Raw genomic sequence first — 22,945 nt, forward strand, 5'->3', positions numbered from 1 at the left:
ATTCTTAGTGTCCTGCTTGATGCAGTCATGTTGTTTAAATATCTGGGAGTAATGTTGTGAAGCACGTGAGGATTTGTGGTAGGGAAAGCAATTGGTTCAAATGGCTCCGAGCACTATGGGACTTAACATCTGAGGTCATCAGTCCCCTAGAACTTAGAACTACTTAAACCTAACTAACCTAAGGACATCACACACATCCATGCCCGAGGCAGGATTCGAACCTGCGACCATAGTGGTCGCACGGTTCCAGACTGACGCGCCTAGAACCGCTCGGCCACACTGAGGGAAAGCAATTAGTCAACATCAGTTTATTGGGAGAATTCTGGGAAAGTGTGGTTCATCTGTAAAGGAGCCCACATATAGGATGCTAGTGTGACATATTCTTAAGTACTGAGTGTTTGGGATCTGTACCAGGTTGGATTAAAGGAAAACATCAAAGCAGTTCCGAGGTGGGCTGCAAGATTTGTTACCAATAGGTTCAAACAACATGTAAGTGTTACCAAGATGGTTTGGGAACTCAAATGAGAATCCCTGGAGGGAAAGCAATCTTCTTTTCGTGGAATACTATTGAGAAAATTTAGAGCACAGGCATTTGAAGCTGACTGGAGAACAGTTCTACTGCCACCAACATACATTTCGCTTAAGGATCATGAAGATATGATACAAGAAATTAGGGCTCATATGAGGCATGTAGTTGATACCAGTGGAACAGGAAAGAAAATGACTACTAATGGTACAGGATACTCTCCACCACACACCGTATGGCATCTTGCAGATTACATATGTAGATGTATTGTGGCCACATTTCACTTGTCTATAGTATGCTGGCAAGTGTAGCTCATTTGTTGTATCACTAGTAATAATACTACCAACTTTCAGAACAATGGCCCAAAATGTCTTTTTTGATCACACTCTGACTTCCTTAGCAACTATTATCTTGTTTTAATTAAAAAAGCTTGCATGCTGGTTATATGTGAATATTTCACAAGCATCCACATGGAGAGTTAAACTGTTAAAATGTTCCAGGCATGTTCTAAGACTCTGCTGATTTATACATCTGCAAATCTTGCAGTGTTTGAAAAATATCTTGGCATACAGTACTGTTTATTGCTTATTTTAAACGTTCAGGAGTGCATTCCTGAGCACTTACCATTGCAGTCCTTGCTATCTTTATATATGTTACCACTGTTAATCTGAGTTTTGGCAGCTATTTCTATTTTAAATTAATGTAATTTATATGTTAAGTTCATGCCTTGATTTTATGTACATAAAATCATACAATTCTTGGATACAGGGGACACTTTTTTTACTAGGTCTGTAATATTTCTTGAGGAAACTTCTCAGTAAAATCATATACATAAAGAGTTTTTGCCACAGTTACCCTACACAGTAGTACAAGGAGAGCACAACATGTGACCAGTGGGTCAATGGTGGGACGCCAAAGCTTGAGTGCACGATCTGTCATCAAGTTGATAATTTTTGTTCAAAGCTACTACATTACCAATGCTAATATTATAAAAAAGATATATTGCTACTCACCATACTGCAGTCTTTTCGTTGTGCCTATCTGTGAGTCAACATTTTATCTAAATGGTTATTATCAATCTATCCTTTTACAATGTTGTTATTCCATCCTGAACTTCCCATTGCTTTGTATTACTAATTTTATATTACATATAAATGTCGGCAACACGTGTATTTTGTATTAGTGACTGCCTTTAAACACGTGCGACTCAACTGTCACTGAGCCCCACCTTTCGGATGAACAGAAATTAGTGACATTGTCAAGGATTTTGCCAATACGCAAGTTCAAGAAGTAGATTTTACGTAAATAATAGTGTTATTTTTAACACTGAATGGCTGACTAGATGTACTGTATGTGTGGTAGTAAATGAAGATTCTATTATGTGTGTTTTTGTGTAAATCCTAAAACAAAATTAATACTTCAATAAATTTTTGAATACTAGTGCTTCATTATCTACTTGATCTATCTTTAGCAGCATCTGGAGATGCCAATATAGTGCTCACATCCCAGGTAACTTACAGTCTAGGTTTCAACTAATATATTCATTCTGCAGTGCTCACAGATTCACGAGTCAATACCAACCAACAGTTGTAATAGTTCTTGTCGATATCTTATTGCAAAGACACCCAACGTTAACCTTGTGAAATTTTATAGGATGGGTAAAGAAAAAAGTAAGAGTCATTTCTGAACTAATAGTATATTCTGTATAAATAAAGAACAAATCTCATACAATATAGCTGCATCAAATGAAGTATAAAATATGTTATTTCAGTTTTTAATTTTTTATACATATATATTTATATAGATAGACAGACAGATAGATAGATAGGTAGGTATACATATATGTATATTTTTATGTACATTTACTAGCTCTCTTTAATGGCAGATTTTAGATTTAATTGACTAAAATGATACGACTCAGTGCAGAACAGAATACAGGTATACTTGTCATTACCATTCATGAAAGGATAATCTCTCTCTCTCTCTCTCTCTCTCTCTCTCTCTCTCTCTCTCTCTCTCCACACACACACACACACACACACACACACACACACACACACACACACACACAGTCTATCTGAAGTTATGTACAAGATTGAAGTATTTGACAGTTTTTGAAACAAACTATGAAACATTCAGAAAATAGTCAGGAATTGAGGTATTTAAAGATTAGGTGATAAACAGTGCCAACAGTTACTATTGTAAGTATTTATATGCACTGCTGTAACAAGGTAAATGCCTAAAACTACACAATACTTAATACAATGTCTAGCCAATAGTACAAATACTGGCACAAACAATGTCCTTTTAATTTTTAAAAAAATAATAATAGCATTTTTGAAACAAGTGAGATCTTTTACACAGAAGTGCAGAAAATACATTAGCTCTGCAGTTTGCTTAATGTAAGTAAGTATACACATTTCCTTTAGCCAGTTACCTTGTTTTAAAGAAGTACTGAGCCTGCCTTGAATATTTAGGAGCCTTAACTATTCACAAATTATATTTTTTATCAAAAAAAAAATAATGTCATACCTTCAAAGCAGTAAGTACTGTGGCACAATACACAGAAAATCAAAATTTTACCATTTAATTACACTACATTCCACTTACTCTAAATTTGTATTTAAAATTTACTGCCTAGGTGAGAATTTAGGATTCGTTGGGCCATGTGTAAATGAACGTAGTTCATATGACATTTCAAGTCCATGAGCTGTAGCTGTATCCATGTCTGCCTTGCGGAAAATTATCATACGAATATCAGTATGTAAGTAGATTCTACCTGATTTTGAACTGGAGAAACTGAAACATGAATAAGATTCACTATAATAGTAGCTTTTAATAATTAATATTAGAGTCTACATGGCAAAATATACATAAAACATAGAAGGCACAAAGTTTTGCAGGGCTAATAAAACCTCTGTTAACATATCATATATTCCTCTTTCAGGAAACAGAAAAATTAATTATGGAGATGATATATCTGAGTAACAGAATGAAACAACAAGTTTACTGTTAGCTGTCACTGTGTTTATATTCAGTAACATAACAGTACATCTACATCTACGTGATTACTCTGCTATTCCACAATAAAGAGAACCTGGCAGAGGATTCAATGAATAACCTTAAAGCTGTCTCTACCGTTCCACTCTCTAACGGCGCGTGGGAAAAACGAGCACTCAAATTTTTCTGTGCTAGCCCTGATTTTTCTTATTTTATCATGATGATCATTTCTCCCTAGGTAGGTGGGTGGGTGCCAAAAGAATGTTTCCACAATTGGAGGGGAAAACTGGTGATTGAAATTTCATGAGATCCTGTCACAATGAAAAATGCCTTTGTTTTAATGATTGCCACTCGAATTCATGTATCATGTCTGTGGCACTATCTCCCCAATTTCATGATAATACTAAACAAGCTGCCCTTCTTTGAACTTTTTTTGGTGTCAACCATCAGTCCCACCTGATGCGGATCCCACACCACACAGCAATACTCCAGAATTGATCAGACAAGCTTGGTGCAAGCAGTTTCTTTAATAGACCTTTTGCATCTTTTAAGTGTTCTGCCAATGAATCACAGTCTTTGGGTTGCTCTACCCACAACATTATCTACGTGATTGTTCCAATTTAGGTTATTTGTAACTGTGATCCCTAAGTATTTAGTTGAATTTACAGCCTTCAGGTTTGTGCGACTTATTGCCTAATCAAAATTTAGCAGATTTCTTTTAGTACCCATGTGAATAACTTCACACTTTTATTTATTCAGAGTCAACTGCCACTTTTCACATCACACAGATATCGTATCTAATTCATTTTGGTCATCTGATGACTTTACAAGATGGTAAACGACAGCATCATCTGCAAACAATCTAATAGATCTACTCAGATTGTCTCCCATGTCACTGATATAGATCAGGAACAATAGAGGGCCTCTAATATTTCCTTGGGGAATGCCGGATATTACTTCTGTTTTACTCGATGACGTTATGTCACTCACTATGAACTGTGACCCCTCTGACAGGAAATCACAAATCCAGTTGGACAACTGAGGCAATATTCCATAGGAACGCAGTTTGGTTAGAAGGTACTTGTGAGGAACGGTGTTGAAAGCCTTCTGGAAATCTAAAAATATGGAATCAATTTGACATCACCTGTCAATAGCACTCATTACGACACGAGTATAAAGAGCTAGTTGTGTTCCGCAAGACCAATATTTTCTGAATCCATGCTGACTATGTGTCTGTAAACTGTTTTCTTCGAGGTACTTCATAATGTTCAAACACAGTGCATCACCCAAAACCCTACTGCAAATTGATTTTAGTGATATGGGCCTGTAGTTCATTGGAGTACTCCATTTTCCTTTTTGGGTATTGGTGCGTCTTGAGCAATTTTCCAGTCTTTAGGCGCAGATCTTTCTGTGAGCAGGTGGTTGCATATAATTGCTAAATATGGAGCTATTTTATCAGCATACTCTGAAAGGAACCTGACTGGTATACAATCTGGACTGGAGGTTTGCCTTTATTAAGTGATTTAAGCTGCTTTGCTACACCGAGGATATCTACTACTTTGTTTCTCATCTTGGCAGTTATTCATGATTGGAATTCTGGAATATTTACTTTGTCTTCTTTGGTGAATGAGTTTCGGAAAACTGTGTTTAATAACTCTGCTTTAGTGGCACTGTCATCAGTGACTTCACCGTTATCACACAGTGAAGGTATTGATTGTGTATTACCATTAATGTGCTTTACGTATGACCAGAATCTCTCTGGGTTTTCTGCCAGATTCCGAGACAGAATTTTGTTGTGGAAATTATTATAAGCATCTCACATGGAAGTATGCACCATCTTTCGAACTTCTGCAAGACTTTGCCAATCTTGGGGATTTTGCGTTCTTTTAAATTTGGCATGTTCTTTTCATTGCTTCTGCAACAGCGATCAGACCCGTTTTGTGTACCATGGGGGATCAGTACCATCACTTATTAATTTATGTGGTACATCTCTCTCAACTGCCGTCAATACTATCTCTTTGAAATCATTCCACAACTTTTCTACACTTACATGATCAGAACAGGAGGAGTGGAGAGTGTGTCTTAAAAAGGCTTTAAGAGCATTCCTGTCTCATTCAATATCAGTAACTGTCATGGTAAAGCCTAACCTAATACACTACTGGCCATTAAAATTGCTACACCATGAAGATGATGTGCTATAGACGCAAAATTTAACCGACAGGAAGAAGATGCTGTGATATGCAAATGATTAGCTTTTATAGAGCATTCACACAAGGTTGGCGCCGATGGCAGCACCTACAACGTGCTGACATGAGGAAAGTTTCCAACCGATTTCGCATACACAAACAGCAGTTGATCGGCATTGCCTGGTGAAACGTTGTTGTGATGCCTCGTGTGAGGAGGAGAAATGTGTACCATCACGTTTCGGACTGATAAAGGTCGGAGTGTAGCCTATCGCAATTGCGGTTTATCGTATCACGACGTTGCTGCTTGCACTGGTCGAGATCCAATGACTGTTAGCAGAATATGGAATCGGAGGGTTCATGAGGGTAATGCGGAACGCCGTGCTGGATCCCAACGGCCTCGTATCACTAGCAGTCGAGATGACAGGCATCTTATCCGCATGGCTGTAATGGATTGTGCAGCTACGTCTCGATCCCCGAGTTAACAGATGGGTATGTTTGCAAGGCAACAACCATCTGCACGAACAGTTCCACAATGTTTGCAGCAGCATGGACTATCAGCTTGGAGACCATGGCTGCAGTTACCCTTGACGCTGCATCACAGACAGGAGCGCCTGCGATGGTGTACTCAACGATGAACTTGGGTGCACGAATGGCAAAACGTCATTTTTTTGGATGAATCCAGGTTCTGTTTACAGCATCATGATGGTCGCATCCGTGTTTGGCGACATCGAGGTGAATATCTCTGTTTGACTCATTGGCCAGGCATATCAAGGCCGTTATTATGGCCAGAGGTGGTTGTTCTGGGTACTGATTTCTCAGGATCTATGCACCCAAATTGCGTGAAAATGTAATCACATGTTAGTTCTAGTACAATATATTTGTCCAATGAATACCCGTTTACCATCTGCATTTCTTCTTGGTGTAGCAATTTTAATGGCCAGTAGTGTATGCCCTGATTTAAAGAACCTGAGTAAAGGGAGAAGAGAAGGTGACCTAATGAGCCAAAGATACAACAGAAACCCACAAGATGGATAAGGGAAAGGTAGCTTGAAAAAAAAAATAAAATAAAAAAATAAAATTTCTTTGGTATTTCTATCTCAATACAAAGTGTCAATAATGAGCACACCACTGCCTTTTTATCTTATTTTAACTCAATATGTCTTCCATTATTTACTGATTAAAAAAACTGCATTTTATTATTATTTTTTACAGAACATCATGTTAATCATTGACTGTAGAAATTTCTGCAGTCAACAACAAATATAATGTCTTTTAAAAAATTCTACTGACTGGACCACAACCTTGAGAAGTTAATTACTCTCAACAGTCAATTCTTTAATATATATTAGAAGTTTATTTATAGAAGTTTCCATACAACATACGGATATAAAATCTTTGATAACTAGTGTGGATGCTTTTCCATTAATTTTCTCAATATCTGTTAACTACTGAGGTAAGGTCTAAACGACCAAATGTGAAAAACTTTCCGTTTAAGGCTATAGCACTAACTATTAATAATTTGAGGTTCCCATTCTAAGAGTTAATTCAGGATCTGGAAAGTATTATCTACCATCCACCCAACAAAACAGCTGAAAAAGCCATCATGTAAGAGTACAGTTTACACATCCTTTATATCCATATATGTTAGTTAAGATGGTGGCGAGTATAGATGTGGTAGTAAATCGCTCCATAAATTGTGAGTATTTAGCATCTATAAGGTACATATTATGTGACAAAATTGTGTAAAGTGGAATTAGAACATGCTCGGTGATGCCTAAATGGTATCACTCACATTGCTTCGTGAAAATAAAACAAGAAAACCTTTTGTGTGCTTGTGGAACAAAGTTTAACAGATGTTCGGACACAACTGAAATGTACCGCGCAAATTGTGAACCTATAGTATTAGAAACACTGCAGAATGAACTGAAAGCAACAAGATAACATGTTCAGTTGTTGTAAAATATTGTTAAAAGCCTATCTGACCCACACTTAAAGAACTCTCACAATTTCAGGAGCACACTGAACCAAAGAAGTGTGCAAAACCTAAATCTGCTTCAAACAATTTTAAAGTTCCGTTAAGAAACGGATTTCAGTGTCTCATTACAGATTGTAAAGTTAATAATGACGAGTCCAGCAACACGCACCAAGATTATTTATCTGAATTGGCGGGAAGTAAACGCAAAATGTCAGAAAAATGTAACTGCTGCGACAATGCAAATAAAATGACGAAAATAAACTTTAGTGGGCCTACAGTTTTGCTTACCGACAGCCACGGAAGAGGAGTTGCGGGTATTCTTTGCCTCCAGCAAGAGCTCTCTGTTGCAAGTGTTGTGAAACCTGGAGCAGGTCTGACAGAAGTTCTAAAAGAAACTATACTGCATGTCGCAAAGTGAATGTATAGTAATAATGGGTGGGGCAAATGATGTGTATAAGAATGAACTAATAGTGGCAAACAGTGTTTTAAGAAATGCACTATGTACATTAGTGAATCAAAACGTGATCGTGGTAGGCATAACACACAGGTATGATCTTATTGAATCTTCTTGTGTGAACAGAGAGATCCAAAAAGCGAACAGAATGTACAAAAAGATCTGCAAGGCCACTTCAAATGCGTTTTTCCTTAATATTTGTGACCTGGAGAGAAAGCACTTTACTACACATGGAATGCATTTAAATAAATGGGGCAAATCGCTACTCAGCCAGAAGATCAAGGCATTAGTGGAAAGTGTTTCTCCTAGAAGTAAGAAATGTAATCCAATCGCATTGTCGATGGTAAAGGAGAGCTGCAATGTATATTGCCTACCAACTACTCCAGCTGCTGCAGTAACACAACTTGAAGAAACATTGATTACAGAAGAACGTGTTGGGAGAGAAGCAGGCATATTAACAGCTACAACAGATGGAACAACACAGCAAGGAACAGAGGAAACAGAAACAGAGAAAACAGAAAGGGTGGTAGCATACTCAGCTACAGAAACTATTGCCCCATCAAGTGGTACAGGTATCCATTGTGCAGCAACATCTGAACTACTCACAAGGGCAACCCAGTCATTGAGATCAAGACATGAACATGAAGAAGGGAAGAGAGTTCAACAAGCAGTAGCAGTGTCAAGTGTTGTGGGTAAGCGAAAAACAGTTCCTTCTCTCCCTGTAAACAATTTTTTAGTCAAAGGCAGCAAGGAGAAGAAGCCCATAAGGTAAATAGTGCATGAGATTTAATATCCCCTCACCATAATGGTACATCTGTGAGGAAAGACAGGTTTGATCTTAAAATATGCTATCTTAACATTCAAGAAGTGAGGGATAAGGAACTTCTTGTCAATAATCTTGGAATAGAAAAAGGGTTTGATATTTTGTGTTTGAGTGAACACTGGGCTACTGAGAGTGACCTAACATTTGTTTAATTTGTTAGTTATAATACAGCCAATAGCTACTGCAGAAAATTGCATTTAAGAGGTGGTGTAGCAATCTATGTTAACAAGTCATTTAGATGTTCAGTCAGTAGATTGGATCTAGATTTTCTGTGTGATGAACTGAACTTTGAAGCTACTGGTATAGTTTTAGACAGTTTTAAGTTATTGGTAATATCCCTGTATAGATCACCTAAGGGCATCATCAGTGTATTTCTAGATAAACTGGACCAGCTCTTACATGTACTTGGTGAAACTAGATGGATAAATTATGATATTGTAATAGGTGGTGATCTGAATTCAGATTTTGATGTAACAACACACAAACGTAAAGTCACTGAACTTTAAAATCTGCTAAGACAATCCAACTTACGCTGTGTCAATAATGGGCCCACAAGAGAACAAGCATGTCTTGACAATATTTTTGTTAATCTTAAAACAACAGACGAATCATGTGTTGTGTCCGAGTTTGCATTTTCTGATCATAGCTCTGTAAGCTTAAATTATACAAGTATGTTCCTTCCTGATAAGACTAGCATAACTAAGCCTGTCCCAAAAACTTTTATCACCAGACCTGTCTCAGATGAAAAAATTCATAGATTTTTTTTAATTCCCTTGCTGACAGAGAGTGGTTTGGCCAGTGTTATTGAGACACACCCTATACTTTAAGTAATGATTTGCCAGCAAATATACTATTTGATAGGTTTTTTAAAGTATTTTTGGCACACTTTAATGACTGAATTCCAACAAAGAAATTCAAAGTAGGCCTAACTGATCGAGTCCTGAAAACTAAAGTTCCAAAAAGACGAAATATGTCTGCTTGTGAGATGTCTGCTTGTGTCTGTATATGTGTGGATGGATATGTGTGTGTGTGCGCGAGTGAATACCCGTCCTTTTTTCCCCCTAAGGTAAGTCTTTCCGCTCCCGGGATTGGAATGACTCCTTACCTTCTCCCTTAAAACCCACATCCTTTCGTCTTTCCCTCTCCTTCCCTCTTTCCTGATGAGGCAACAGTTTGTTGCGAAAGCTTGAATTTTGTGTGTATGTTTGTGTTCGTTTGTGTGTCTGTCGACCTGCCAGCACTTTCATTTGGTAAGTCACATCATCTTTGTTTTTAGATATATTTTTCCTACGTGGAATGTTCCCCCCCCCCCCCCCCCCCCTCTCTCTCTCTCTCTCTCTCTCTCTCTCTCTCTCTCTCTCTCTCTATATATATATATATATATATATATATATATATATATATATATATATATATATATATAGTATAAACAAATGTCTAGCTGAAGGATATTTTCCTGATGAGCTTAAACTGTCTAGGGTAGTTCCAGTTTATAAAAAGCGATAAAGGGACTGCCTCAAGCCACTGGCCAATTTCCATAGTCAAAGAACATAGTACAAAGAACATTACACACACACACACACACACACACACACACACACACACACACACACACAAAATTATGTTTTAATCTACACGAAAAAGAAGCTACCCGAAGCTAAACGCAGAGAAAATATACATTGCTACAACACTAGGACAAATAGATGTATTTATACTCCATTCCACAGACTCTCAAAATCACTGAACAGTTATGAACTAATGGGGCACAAATTATTTAATAAACTTCCACTAGCTGTTCAAGATTTACCAGAGCAACCATTCAAACAAGCAATGTGTGACTTGTTAGTTGCCCACTCACTCCATGACGAAGGATTTTATCAATTGTAAAATTATACTGTAATAACAAACTGATTACTCTTTTGCAACAGGAATTATGTAGTAATATAAGTATGACTTTGTAGGATTTCACCAATCGTAATATAACCATGTAATAACAAACCTATTGTTCCTTTGCAACACGAGTTATATTGTATTATTTGTATGACCTTGTCAACTGTAATATTATACTGTAATAACAAAGCTATTGCTCTTTTGGAACATGAATTATATTGTATTATATGTATGACTGTCTATTGCCTAATGACAATAAAATTATTCTATTCACAAATTAGTACTATTTTAGAAGGTTCATTTACAGTGTAAGAGATTCCAAAATATTCCTTGTAATAAAAAATATCTAAGGAAATGAGAAGCAGCTCTATGCATGAACACTGATTGCTCTACTGTGGCGTACCATTATGTAACAGTAACTATACAAGGTTTCTCAGGAGGAATGGTCATAATTCAAAGATATGACTAGAATGATCCTTCGAAACAAAAAGAAACTAGTAAATATGGGCTCAAAAACTCATAGCATACGTACTGTGAATCAAATCTTTTCCATTGCAATCTCTTTGCCTTCCATATTTTGAGAGGTGTGCCAAAAGAAGAAAAAAGTCCAGTAAACATGGGCTCTAAAATGCATACCTTACAAACTATGTGCACTTTTCATATTTGCTACTGTAAGACACATCTCATTTACTGGACAAGTGCTCACAGCTTTTAAGGTATGGACTTTAATCATTCCTGTCATATTCCTACATATTGTCCATTTCTCCTGGGACACCCTGTCTAATAAAAGAACATCTGTAATAACACTGTTACTATATGTGAATAAAGCAGTTAGTTGAGCACCATACAGTAGGAGAGGGATGTAACTTTCAAAAATTAGCAGTGTAATTAGGGACAAGCCCATAGCTCTTTTGTAACAGTTAAATATGCTCATTTCAATTTGAATTTTGAAAGCCCTAAGTGGTAATCACCATGTTTTTAGTCACTGTTCACTGAAGGGTAACTGTCAAGCTGTCATCCTTTTTTGTTACGTGTCTGAATGATTCTCAGTACAACTTCTATTTGGAGAACCAGTAATAATTTCCATTAATTTTGAAAGCAGTTTTCCTAAATACATCACCAAATAAATTCAACACTATGAAGTCCTCAAAGAAACCTTGAGGCCCATAGGTATCAGAATATGTTCAAAATAAAAAAGGAAAATCTACAAAACAGCCAGAACAAGCAAACATTGATATTTTAAATGGTATTGCAATATATAATGAGAAGGTGTAAAAGAAGATTCAGGAGTCTGCACAGCTTGTCAGAAATTTGCAGTAATATGAAATCAAAATGGAATATTGTTGAAAGAAAAAAAGGGAAAGAAGCCACATACATATATCTAATTACACAACCATTTATTTCTTGTATTAGATTTAACTTCATTGGAAAGTACATTTAAAGTTTTCACAATGTGACTGAAGACACTTTCTTCATCAACCACTGTAGATTTAGTAGTACTTCCCAAGGCTTTTGCAACTTTACAAGGCTTTTGTAACTTTACAAGAAGGTAAGGTTTCTACAATACACCTTTTAGTTTGTTAGACTATTTTAATATTTTACTGTAACTTGAGTACAAGAATATGCCAAATTTTAGTAAATTCTGTTACATTCTGGTGTAATGTTTTGTTTATATTATAAATTTGGTGAGTCAGGGTTTGACATAATGCCAACTGCTAGAAACTAACTTACCGTAGATGTATGAGATACCGTAGCCACTTTTGAGCATCATAGGGCTGCTTGCCATCCAAATTGGCAGGCATATACAAAGTTCGTTGCCTTAAGAATGTTTGTGAATTTGCAGGCATGTCACATAAATCATACATCACCACAAACATTTTTACCACTGTTCCAAGGGGATTGAACAGAGTCACTTGTACCGTGCCACTTCGAGGAACATTATAACCTTTCTTTCCAAGGTTAATATGGCCCTGAAAGAAGAAAATTATTTCAGTTACCAATCTGTATCAAAATAAATAATGACTATTATCATGATCAGAGAGAAATATAATTTTTGATAAATAAGAGAGAGATTTTCAGAGCACAGGAGAATTTTGGCTTCCGACTATATGAAGTACTCCACTAACTCCACCTGTGGGGATAAGATGTACCAAACTCACAAAGCATGATGAACAAAGTAAGAGCCTACGGAATATCAGACCATCAGTGTGGCTGGATTGAAGAGTTTTTAGCAAACAGAACACAGCATGTTGTTATCAATGGAGAGACGTCTACAGACGTTAAAGTAACCTCTGGCGTGCCACAGGGGAGTGTTATGGGACCATTGCTTTTCACAATATATATAAATGACCTAGTAGATAGTGTTGGAAGTTCCATGCGGCTTATCGCGGATGATGCTGTAGTATACAGAGAAGTTGCAGCATTAGAAAATTGTAGCGAAATGCAGGAAGATCTGCAGCAGATAGGCACTTGGTGCAGGGAGTGGCAACTGTCCCTTAACATAGACAAATGTAATGTATTGCGAATACATAGAAAGAAGCATCTTTTATTGTATGATTATATGATAGCGGAACAAACACTGGGAGCAGTTACTTCTGTAAAATATCTGGGAGTATGCGTGCGGAACGATTTGAAGTGGAATGATCATATAAAATTATTTGTTGGTAAGGCGGGTACCAGGTTGAGATTCATTGGGAGAGTGCTTAAAAAATGTAGTCCATCAACAAAGGAGGTGGCTTACAAAACACTCGTTCGACCTATACTTGAGTATTGCTCATCAGTGTGGGATCCGTACCAGATCGGGTTGACAGAGGAGATAGAGAAGATCCAAAGAAGAGCGGCGCGTTTCGTCACAGGTTTATTTGGTAACCGTGATAGCGTTACGGAGATGTTTAATAAACTCAAGTGGCAGACTCTGCAAGAGAGGCGCTCTGCATTGCGGTGTAGCTTGCTCGCCAGGTTTCGAGAGGGTGCGTTTCTGGATGAGGTATCGAATATATTGCTTCCCCCTACTTATACCTCCCGAGGAGATCACGAATGTAAAATTAGAGAGATTAGAGCGCGCACGGAGGCTTTCAGACAGTCGTTCTTCCCGCGAACCATACGCGACTGGAACAGGAAAGGGAGGTAATGACAGTGGCACGTAGAGTGCCCTCAGCCACACACCGTTGGGTGGCTTGGGAGGTATAAATGTAGATGTAGATGTAGATGTAGCATATTAAGTGAAAATATGTAAGAAGAAGATCTGTTACAATAGTCATTGGCGACTACAGTCAATATCCTTCCTTTGACGGCAGATACTGAAATCACGTTTTATGCAGTTCCATACTTTCCAGTGTGTGAGTAACATGGCCGAACTGGCAGGTCATCACATCACTTAACCCTCCCACAACCCTTGTCTTCCTTCCAGTTCATTATTTAGTCACATACCATTTTACGTGGTTTGAACTCTTCTATATATCCTACAACCGCTTTCATTCATTTGAGAGAAGGAAGCTATTAAACAATAATATTTTGTCTTCTGCTTCATCTTAAGTTATCCGTTAAGATTAGCCCAAGATGATTGGGAGAGAAGAGATGGAACTTCAGAAGTTCTTTTACGTAAAAATATAAAACACCATGAGGATTAAAGTTTATTGTCCAGTTGACATCAAGGATGTTGGTATAAGAGCACTAGTTCTACTTGGAACAACAGTAGGGGAAGGAATGAGTTATAATGGTCTTGTTGCAACAACCTAAACATTGTTCTCCGACTATCTTGGCACTATAATAATTAAATTTGTCAATTCTTCACACCCAAGAATAGGTGTCAAGCATCACCTGACAATTCTATTTCTTCTCTTTTGTTTTGTTTTCCATTTTTCCAATGTTCTTTGATCTTCTCCTGTAGTTATTTTCTTACAGCCACCAATCCTCCTGAATTTTTGTTCATCAACGACCTTCCCGTAGTATTTCATTCCTAATAGCTTCCTGATTATTTGTTGTTCTGTGGTATCTTCTCTTGCTAAATTCTGTTTTTTGTGATCCAAGCTAGTGTCTATTTCTTCCCCTCTGACAGTCTTTCAAAAAGCACTGTTGCTACTGTCGTCATCGTCATCTTCTTCAGTCCAAAGACTGGTCTGATACAGCTCTCCATGCAACTTTATCCTTTGCAAGCCACTTCATCTCCAAATAACTGCTGCAACCCACATACTTCTGAACCTGCTTACTGTACTCACGTCTATCTCCCTCTACACTTTTTATCCCTGTAATTCCCTCCTATACTAAATTGCTAATCCCATGATGTCTCAAAATGTGTACTATCAACCGATGTCTTCGTTTAATCAATTTGTACCAAAAATTTCTTGTATCCCCACTTCTATTCAGTATCTTCTCATCAGTTACATGAACTAACCATCTAATCTTCAGCATTCTTCTGTAGCACCACTGTAGTGAAAAGACAACAGAATAGTCTACTGTAACCCTCCTTTTGCTCTTTCTTATTGTATACCATATTGTTCTGGTTTTTCAGTTTCAAGGATTCTGGCTGCCGGCTGGGTGCTGTTCCCTCTATTTCTTATAAATTGCAACCCAAACTATTACTCCAAGTGTAGGTCCAGTGCATCTAGCACACACACGTCAGACATCACTAAAACAAAGGCATTTTTCGTTGCAGAGGAATCTGCTCATGAAATTTTAATCACCAACTTTCTCCTCTGCCTGTGAAAATATTTTTTTCATGCTGACCTACATAGGTAGTAACGATCATGATAAAATAAGGGAAATCAGAGCTCACACGGAAAGATATAGGTGTTCATTCTTTCTGCACACTATAAGAGATTGAAATGTTAGAGAATTGTGAAGTTGGTTCAATGAACCCTCCGCCAACACTTAAATGTGATTTTCAGAGTATCCATGTATGTGTAAGTGTAGGTGTAGGTGGGTTGCAGGTCCTCAACTGGCCCCACCTAACCAACACACAGTCATCATCACTGGCACTGAGGCAGAACTAGCTTTCATTAGAAAACACAACAGACCTTCACCCTGCCCTCCAATAAGCTCTCAATTGACATCACTGACGTCGCAGGTGGTGGTGGTTTGGGGTCAGTGAAATGCATGCTACAGGGTTTCTAGCTCAGAGCTGTGCTTGAAGTAACAAAATTGCAGCAGTTTTTGCGTCACTGTGGTGCCAACTGCTGCTCAAATCACTGCTGCAGATGCTATACAATGCGCCAGCACACTGATCTTCCCTCTCAGTAGTACCACGTGGCCATCTGGAGCCCGGTTGTCTTGTCACCATACATTCCTGAGGCCACCACTGCAAGCACCCATGTACAGTGGCCACAATCCTGCCAAGTCTTTCTGCAACATCGCAGAAGGAAAATCCAGCATCTCATAGCCCTATTACACGACCTTGTTCAAACTCTGTGAGGATTGATAGTGGCATCCTTGTCTCCTTACAGGCATTCTTTACAAACACCAACTCACCTCTTTAAAGCAAACCTTATTTGCATCGTCATACTGGTACTACCAGCACCTCTCTTATGCGACTGTTGTGGAATTTGAATAATCATCTTTCACATGTAGAAACACACCTACCAACATCTGTTTATGCCGCACAACTTTTTCTTGGTGCTGTGATTTTAGTTTTGTTTTTGTCCCTTCAGTGTATGTGGACTGTTCCAGTGCTGCTGCTTGATACTGGAACCAACACAAACCCACTATTAACAAATTAACCCTCACAATACGAAGGAGGGAGAGGGGGGGGGGGGCAGGGCTAGTTTATGCTCACCTTTTGAAAATATTGTGCTCTAGCCATTTACTATATACTCTAAAATTTTGAAAACAACATATTGTTTTAATGAATTCTGCCATGTTCCACAAATATGTTAAAATTTTCAGTTTAACTTGACTAACAATTTAAGCCTCAGTAGTAGATACTACTTCCCCAATGACTCATATTGAATATTTTCAGGTTCAGGACCTTCCTTACACATCAATCTCTTTAGAAAGTATGTTGTGAGTAAAAACCAACAGTTAACAAAATCTGCATTTTTAAATTTTGTTTTCATGGCACCCTATTTGCTTCAGTAATGTGTACCACATGCCTAGACCATGACCCTGCCATCCTTCCCTCTTGTGTCTGCATTCCTAGCCAGCAAATCTGCTGCCTCCCTCTGAGCCACTAGATACCCACCCCAACCCCTGTTCCTACCTCCCACTTCTTCCCCCCCCACCCCCCACCCCCAATACCACTCCACCTGACAACCCCCAGTACACTGCCAAAATGCAGTCTTGGCATTCTGTGACCACCCAGCACAGGGGCACAGACATGATGTATTGTGCCTGGTAACAACTCAATAATTCTCCCATTAAGTGGATGATTTCATTTACAGCTGAAGTATTTAGGTTTCTTTTGTATCGTGTATAATATCCCTTCTCTTGTTCCTTCTGGGGCTGTGACTTATAAAATAATCCAAATCATCTTCATTTCATTGTCATTTCCTGGACTTAACACACGTTAATCACATTTGCCTCATAATAGATATGTTTGTGTATTAGTTTTTGTTCGACTGGCAATATATTTTCCTACTCAACACTGTTTTTCCACATCTCATTCAAGATTTTAATTTCAACAGGACAGTGCAGGGATTGGCAGACGTGCACTTGCATATACAATAATCATCACTGTTACTGCTACACATTTGAAATTTGCATTGCATTGCATTGAATTATAACAAATTTTCACATTTTGTAAGAACATACATTTGTGAGCCCTTTTACTTTTTTTTACTTTTTTCTTTGCTGTCAGATCCTATTAACATTCACTCAGTAATCTTACTCATAAAAAAAAATTATTTCTTCATTTCATCTCAAACATGCTGTAATCAATCTTATGAAGTCTTGAAATGAATTTTCTCCAAATGATTCCATGAATTTCATACTGTAATAATCTTTTGTTTTCCTCAATCTTATTTAGTGCCATAAACACTGTAATACATCTACCTCATCTGTTGTTCTTTCTGTTGTGGAACTGCAGGAATGTTTTAACACTCTTAGCCTCATAAATAATAGCATCAGCTAAATTAATGCACTTGTTTAATTCAGTGAAACAAAAATACAAATTAATCTTAGCCAGTGTAATACACTGCAGAGAAGCACAGCCAAGCAAAAACCTATGAACATTTTAATTTTCTCAGGGTGAAACCATAAGCGATACTATAGATTCTAAAATATCCTACAAGGGGTCACATCATAATTCATCACTGTATGGTTTGGGGCCGTATGCAAGATACATTATAAAAATGAAATTTCCTATGTTATTTGAAATAAGCATGTGCACATGTGCTGTCTTACAAAATTAGACTGTGAACAAAAGAGTGGAACATACATTGCAAATCTGAACACTTGCACCACAATTCATAAATTACTAGTTCACAATTGTGCTAATAGTATAGAGTCTCAAAAACTCTGTGCTCTTCAATGCTAACCTCTAGCAGATTATATTCCACTCTCAGGTGAACCTGTAAGACTTAGTATCTACTGAGGAGTGCAGCATTTTTTATACCTCTGTCTTACCTTAAGTTGTGGACCAATGCAGCAAGTGTATAGACTAAATTTTCATTCTGAGTCTGAGTGTGTGTGTGTGTGTGTGTGTGTGTGTGTGTGTGTGTGTGGGTGTGTGTGTGTGTGTGTTGCTTTGAAACTTGCTGGCAGATTAAAACTGTGGGTCAGACTGGGACTCAAACTTGGGACCTTTGTCTTTTGTGGGCAAATGCTCTACCAACTGAGCTATCCAAGCATGCCTCATGACCCACCCTCACAGTTCCACTTCCACTCTATCCTGTATTCCAAACTTTGCAGAAGTTCTCCTAATACTTTGTGGGATGAGCACTCCCTGACCAAAGGATATACTGGAGAAATTGTTTAGGAAATTTGGAGGATAGGAGACAGATACTGATGGAAGCGAAGCTATGAGAATGTGTCATAATTTGTGCTTGGATAGCTCAGTTGATCAAGCACTTACCTGTGAAAGGCAAAATGTCCCAGCTTTCAGTTCCGAACCACCAGGAAGCTTCAGAGCAAATATCTGGCTAAGTGCATTAAAATAAATACAGTGTTTTTCCCATACTCAAGTTACTAATTCAACAGACACTGTTTCCTGAGCTATACTTCTCACCACTCACTCTGTATCAACCCAACTCCTACTTTCACTTCAACAATGCGCATAATGGTAATTTGGTGAAAGTATGGTAATGTGTGTACACACAAAAGGAAAACAATTTTTAATTTTATGTTGCTCTTTATATTTATATATTGACTTATTTACACATTCTCTTTTGCATTGCAGGGTTTCATAAGCTATCGGACTGTGAGCTGGAAGTTTAAAGGAATGAGTGAATAATATACAATGTGAAAAGTAAATGCAACATATTTAACAAATATTTTACTATATACATTTTTTAGTGATTTGTGACATAATTAATAATTTCCTCTTAGTTTAACTGGGAGTAGTTTTTTCAAGTATATATTTTTAAAGAAAGGATAGGTTTTGGGGTAAATGCTCAGAAAAATTACAGGTCTCCTGCAAATGTGACACCATGAATAAGGGATTCTTCTTAAATATGTACACGACTGAATCATCAGAGAAATTATATAGCTATGTGAGTACAACAGTTCCTTTTAACAATCAAGAACCAAACCATAAACTGTATGTTCACAACAGACAACTCAGTGATCCAGTAACCAGAGACAAGCCTGGAGTTTGCTTAATTGTAATCAAAATTTCCAAGAGAGGTGCAGATGAAGTTGATGGGAACCCTGATGTCCATGCTATATAACTGCAAAACATCAACAGCACAGGACAAAATTTTACAACTAATGCCATTTTACAAATTATTCAGATAGGAAGATTCACTGAGCACACAAAAAATGAAAAGAGTATTCACAATTCACAGTGACACACTGTAAGTTGTAAAACTCCATTACTCTTATGATAAATTCTGAAATATATAGGATTACATTTTAAGAGTAAGAACGATGCCTGAACAGTTTCACAAACATTTAATGTATTGTATTATAATCATGGGAGAAACACTTTGCCACAATGACATCATTTTTCTTACTGATTTAATTACTCATTCACTGTCTATGTTGTCAGTTTACATAGGTTACACATTTTCTTTTAAAATGTGTCACATTCCCGTCATTAGTTAAGCACACCATACACTAATTAAATATTGTCTTTATTTGTGTGCATTTATTTATTTATTTATTATCTCCTTGCAATGGATGGGTATCATAATGCACAGAAATGAGGGTGGTGATTATACATTCGGGTCTGGCTCCCACTTCCCTTAAATGTGGCTAAAAATTGTAACACACAGAAACAAAATATATGAGAGAGTACTCTGTAAGCATCAACTTCACAAGGCTACTAATGTAATGAATACTTCTTGTTTATTTATTGCAGAACTTTTAAGGAAGTTCCTTTTTGAAACAATTATGGAAGTGTGTTACAAGGTACATGGTTACAAAAATGTTCAGGTCTTTTGTATGACATCTGCTTGTGTCCAGTTATTGAGTTACATAATATTCTTTGTCACTTTTCAAAAATGAAATATTATGGACTTTTCTGCATTACTCTGCAAAATTATGTGAATGCCAATAACTCAAAATAAAAGTTAATATGTTCAAAATATTCCATTTTAGATACTGATGAAACTTTTTTAAAAAAAAAACCTCACATTTAAAAGCTTCTTAAAACACTTAAATTTTTATATTAGAGAGAAAGCTTGAGTAAATTATGATACTTTGCCTGATTTCATTCATTCAGTAATTTCCTATGGAATTATCAACTGCAGTAACTCCCATTCAAGGAAGAAAAGATTTCATTGCATGAAGGTGTGCAGTAAGAACATCATAAGGTGCTGGCTCATGAACATATGAAGTTTAATGAGTTGGGAATTTTAACCACATATTCATTAAATTTCATGAGAACATTTATCATCCACTAAATCCTGAGTGAATAACAGCTACCATAATTATAATAATAGAATGAAAAATTGTCTTTACTCTTTTTTAAAAACTGATTTCACAGAAGTGTGTCAAACAATGCGGTTACCACAATCTTCATGCATTTACCTAACGATGGTAAATGCTTCACAGATATCACAACTGAATTTTAAGTGTGCGCAGGAAGTTCTCTCCATGCAAACACTTTTTGTAAAAATTTCAGTTAATAAGGTTTTGCCTACATCGAAAATACAGGACAAATCATACATTGAATCAAATTTAATATGATCTTTTAGAAATATATTACTTACAATAAATGAACATGTTTATATGAGTCATCAGAAACAGACCTCGCTTATTATCACTTACTTCCTGAGACTGACTTCTTCTGTGTCATTAAGATCTTTACCTTTGTAGTGCCCCATAGAAGTAATTAACATTTAACATCCTTTATTGAGAAACAAGTAGTGAATTTTTATGTCACAACCCTCTTGTTCAGCTTTTCCTGTGTTTTATGTTTTAACTTTTAGTTTAGCTCCCTGAATGAAACTGTGCTGCTGATGTTTGTACATGATTAGTACCACATACTACAGCATGTTTCAAACTTTTTCCAGTGCATCCTTCGTAGCTGATTGCTTGCAAAATATATTGAAGCAATAAGCAGTCAGAGCAATAAGACAGCTGTGGAGTTGGGAAGGGGATGATTGTAAAAACTGTCAAATCACCAATATACTATTACACCTAGTTTAGTCAGTAATTTTTAGCAGTTTGCTGGTTCTAGCAACTTATTTACTGGCTGTGTTCTTGGAAATGAAATCTGCTGATGCATCCATTATCAGTGATGATTCATTGATCTCTTTTGATGTGTATTAGTCCTTATACTGTAAACTAGAGTATCGAAGTTTTCAGAAAATACTGTGAGCTGCTCTTTTACAATACTTTTATCTACCCTACACCCAACACCTATTTTAGTCTGTTTTTATTTGATAACTTCCAAACAGATTCTGCCTTATTCTCAGTTTTTATACTTCTTGTTTTGCATAATGGGTGCATTATTTTCATTCAAAATTTTCTCTCTTTTTTTTAATTACTTCCATTATTGATTACAGACAGTAAATAGTGTTTATAAATCTCTCACATAGCAAACTTTTTTTATAAAATGAATGAATTCTCAGAGTTACATTGGACTCCTTAGTGTAAGGTCAGAGCAAACCACTTAGTTAAAAAAAACACTCTTAAAAGAAAAAAAAAACTGTGATACTTATTTCATAAAGAAGAAATGTATTTTAATGTTAATTATGATAGGAAAAAATCTCTCTAGTTGTAATATTATACATGACCTATTGTTCTAAGATAATGGTAAAACAGTGTATACACTATCTGATCAAAAGTATCTGGACATCCCTAAGTAATTCTGAACTGAGCACAAGATGTCATGAGAAGTGGATTCGGCAGTATAAAAGAGCCCAAGTAGTATTGTGTTCTCAGTAGACAAGCAGTAACGGCAGAGTTGGTTGGACAGGAGAGCTCAGCGACTTCTAACATGGACTAATCACTATTTCAACCCTTCTGCAGCTGTCCAAGCCAATGTTGGTGATGTGATTATGAATCTGAAATGTGAAGCAGCAGCAACAGCTAAAGCAAGACCAGGCAGACCACCTGTACTGACAGACAGGGACCACCGAGCATTGTGGGAGGGGGGATGTAAAAAATGGCATGAAAACAACAGAGGTTATCACTCTTGAGTTATGAAGTGCTGCTAGCAGTCCAGCTAGCACAGTGACAGTGCATAGGGAGTTAAAAATAAAAGGGGTACAATGGCTGAGCAGCTCCTCGTAAGCCACACATTACGAAATGCAGAAGGTGGGATGGCTCCACTTGCTACAATCCTGCTCCTTAAAGAAATTTTTTTTCCCAATATGTATGCAAGCATATGCAACAATTGTGTGCAATGATCAATTTCTCAATATGGCTGATGTTCACAAAATTTCATTGTTCACCAAGTAATTGTGTCATTTCAAACTGCAAAGTAGTTGTTATTTTTATCTACAAAAAATTTATTTCAATAGTAATGAAACATATTTGATACCTATAGAAC

General features: G+C 37.0%; 1 protein-coding gene across 2 annotated transcripts in view; it reads right to left on the bottom strand.

The window, feature by feature from the left end:
• Window positions 1-3,039: 3,039 nt before the first annotated feature.
• Window positions 3,040-22,945, bottom strand: part of LOC126248601 (protein FAM214A) — a 234,427-nt gene continuing 214,521 nt past the window's right edge. For both annotated transcript variants that reach the window (XM_049949737.1, XM_049949738.1), the window contains exons 15-16: window positions 12,586-12,824; window positions 3,040-3,325 (exon numbers count right to left, since the gene is read on the bottom strand). In XM_049949737.1, the coding sequence (XP_049805694.1) occupies window positions 3,157-3,325; window positions 12,586-12,824 (408 nt within the window). In that variant the 3' untranslated portion in view covers window positions 3,040-3,156. The remainder of the gene's footprint in view (window positions 3,326-12,585; window positions 12,825-22,945) is intronic.

Source organism: Schistocerca nitens, chromosome 3 (assembly GCF_023898315.1).
Source record: "Schistocerca nitens isolate TAMUIC-IGC-003100 chromosome 3, iqSchNite1.1, whole genome shotgun sequence".
NCBI lineage: Eukaryota > Metazoa > Arthropoda > Insecta > Orthoptera > Acrididae > Schistocerca > Schistocerca nitens.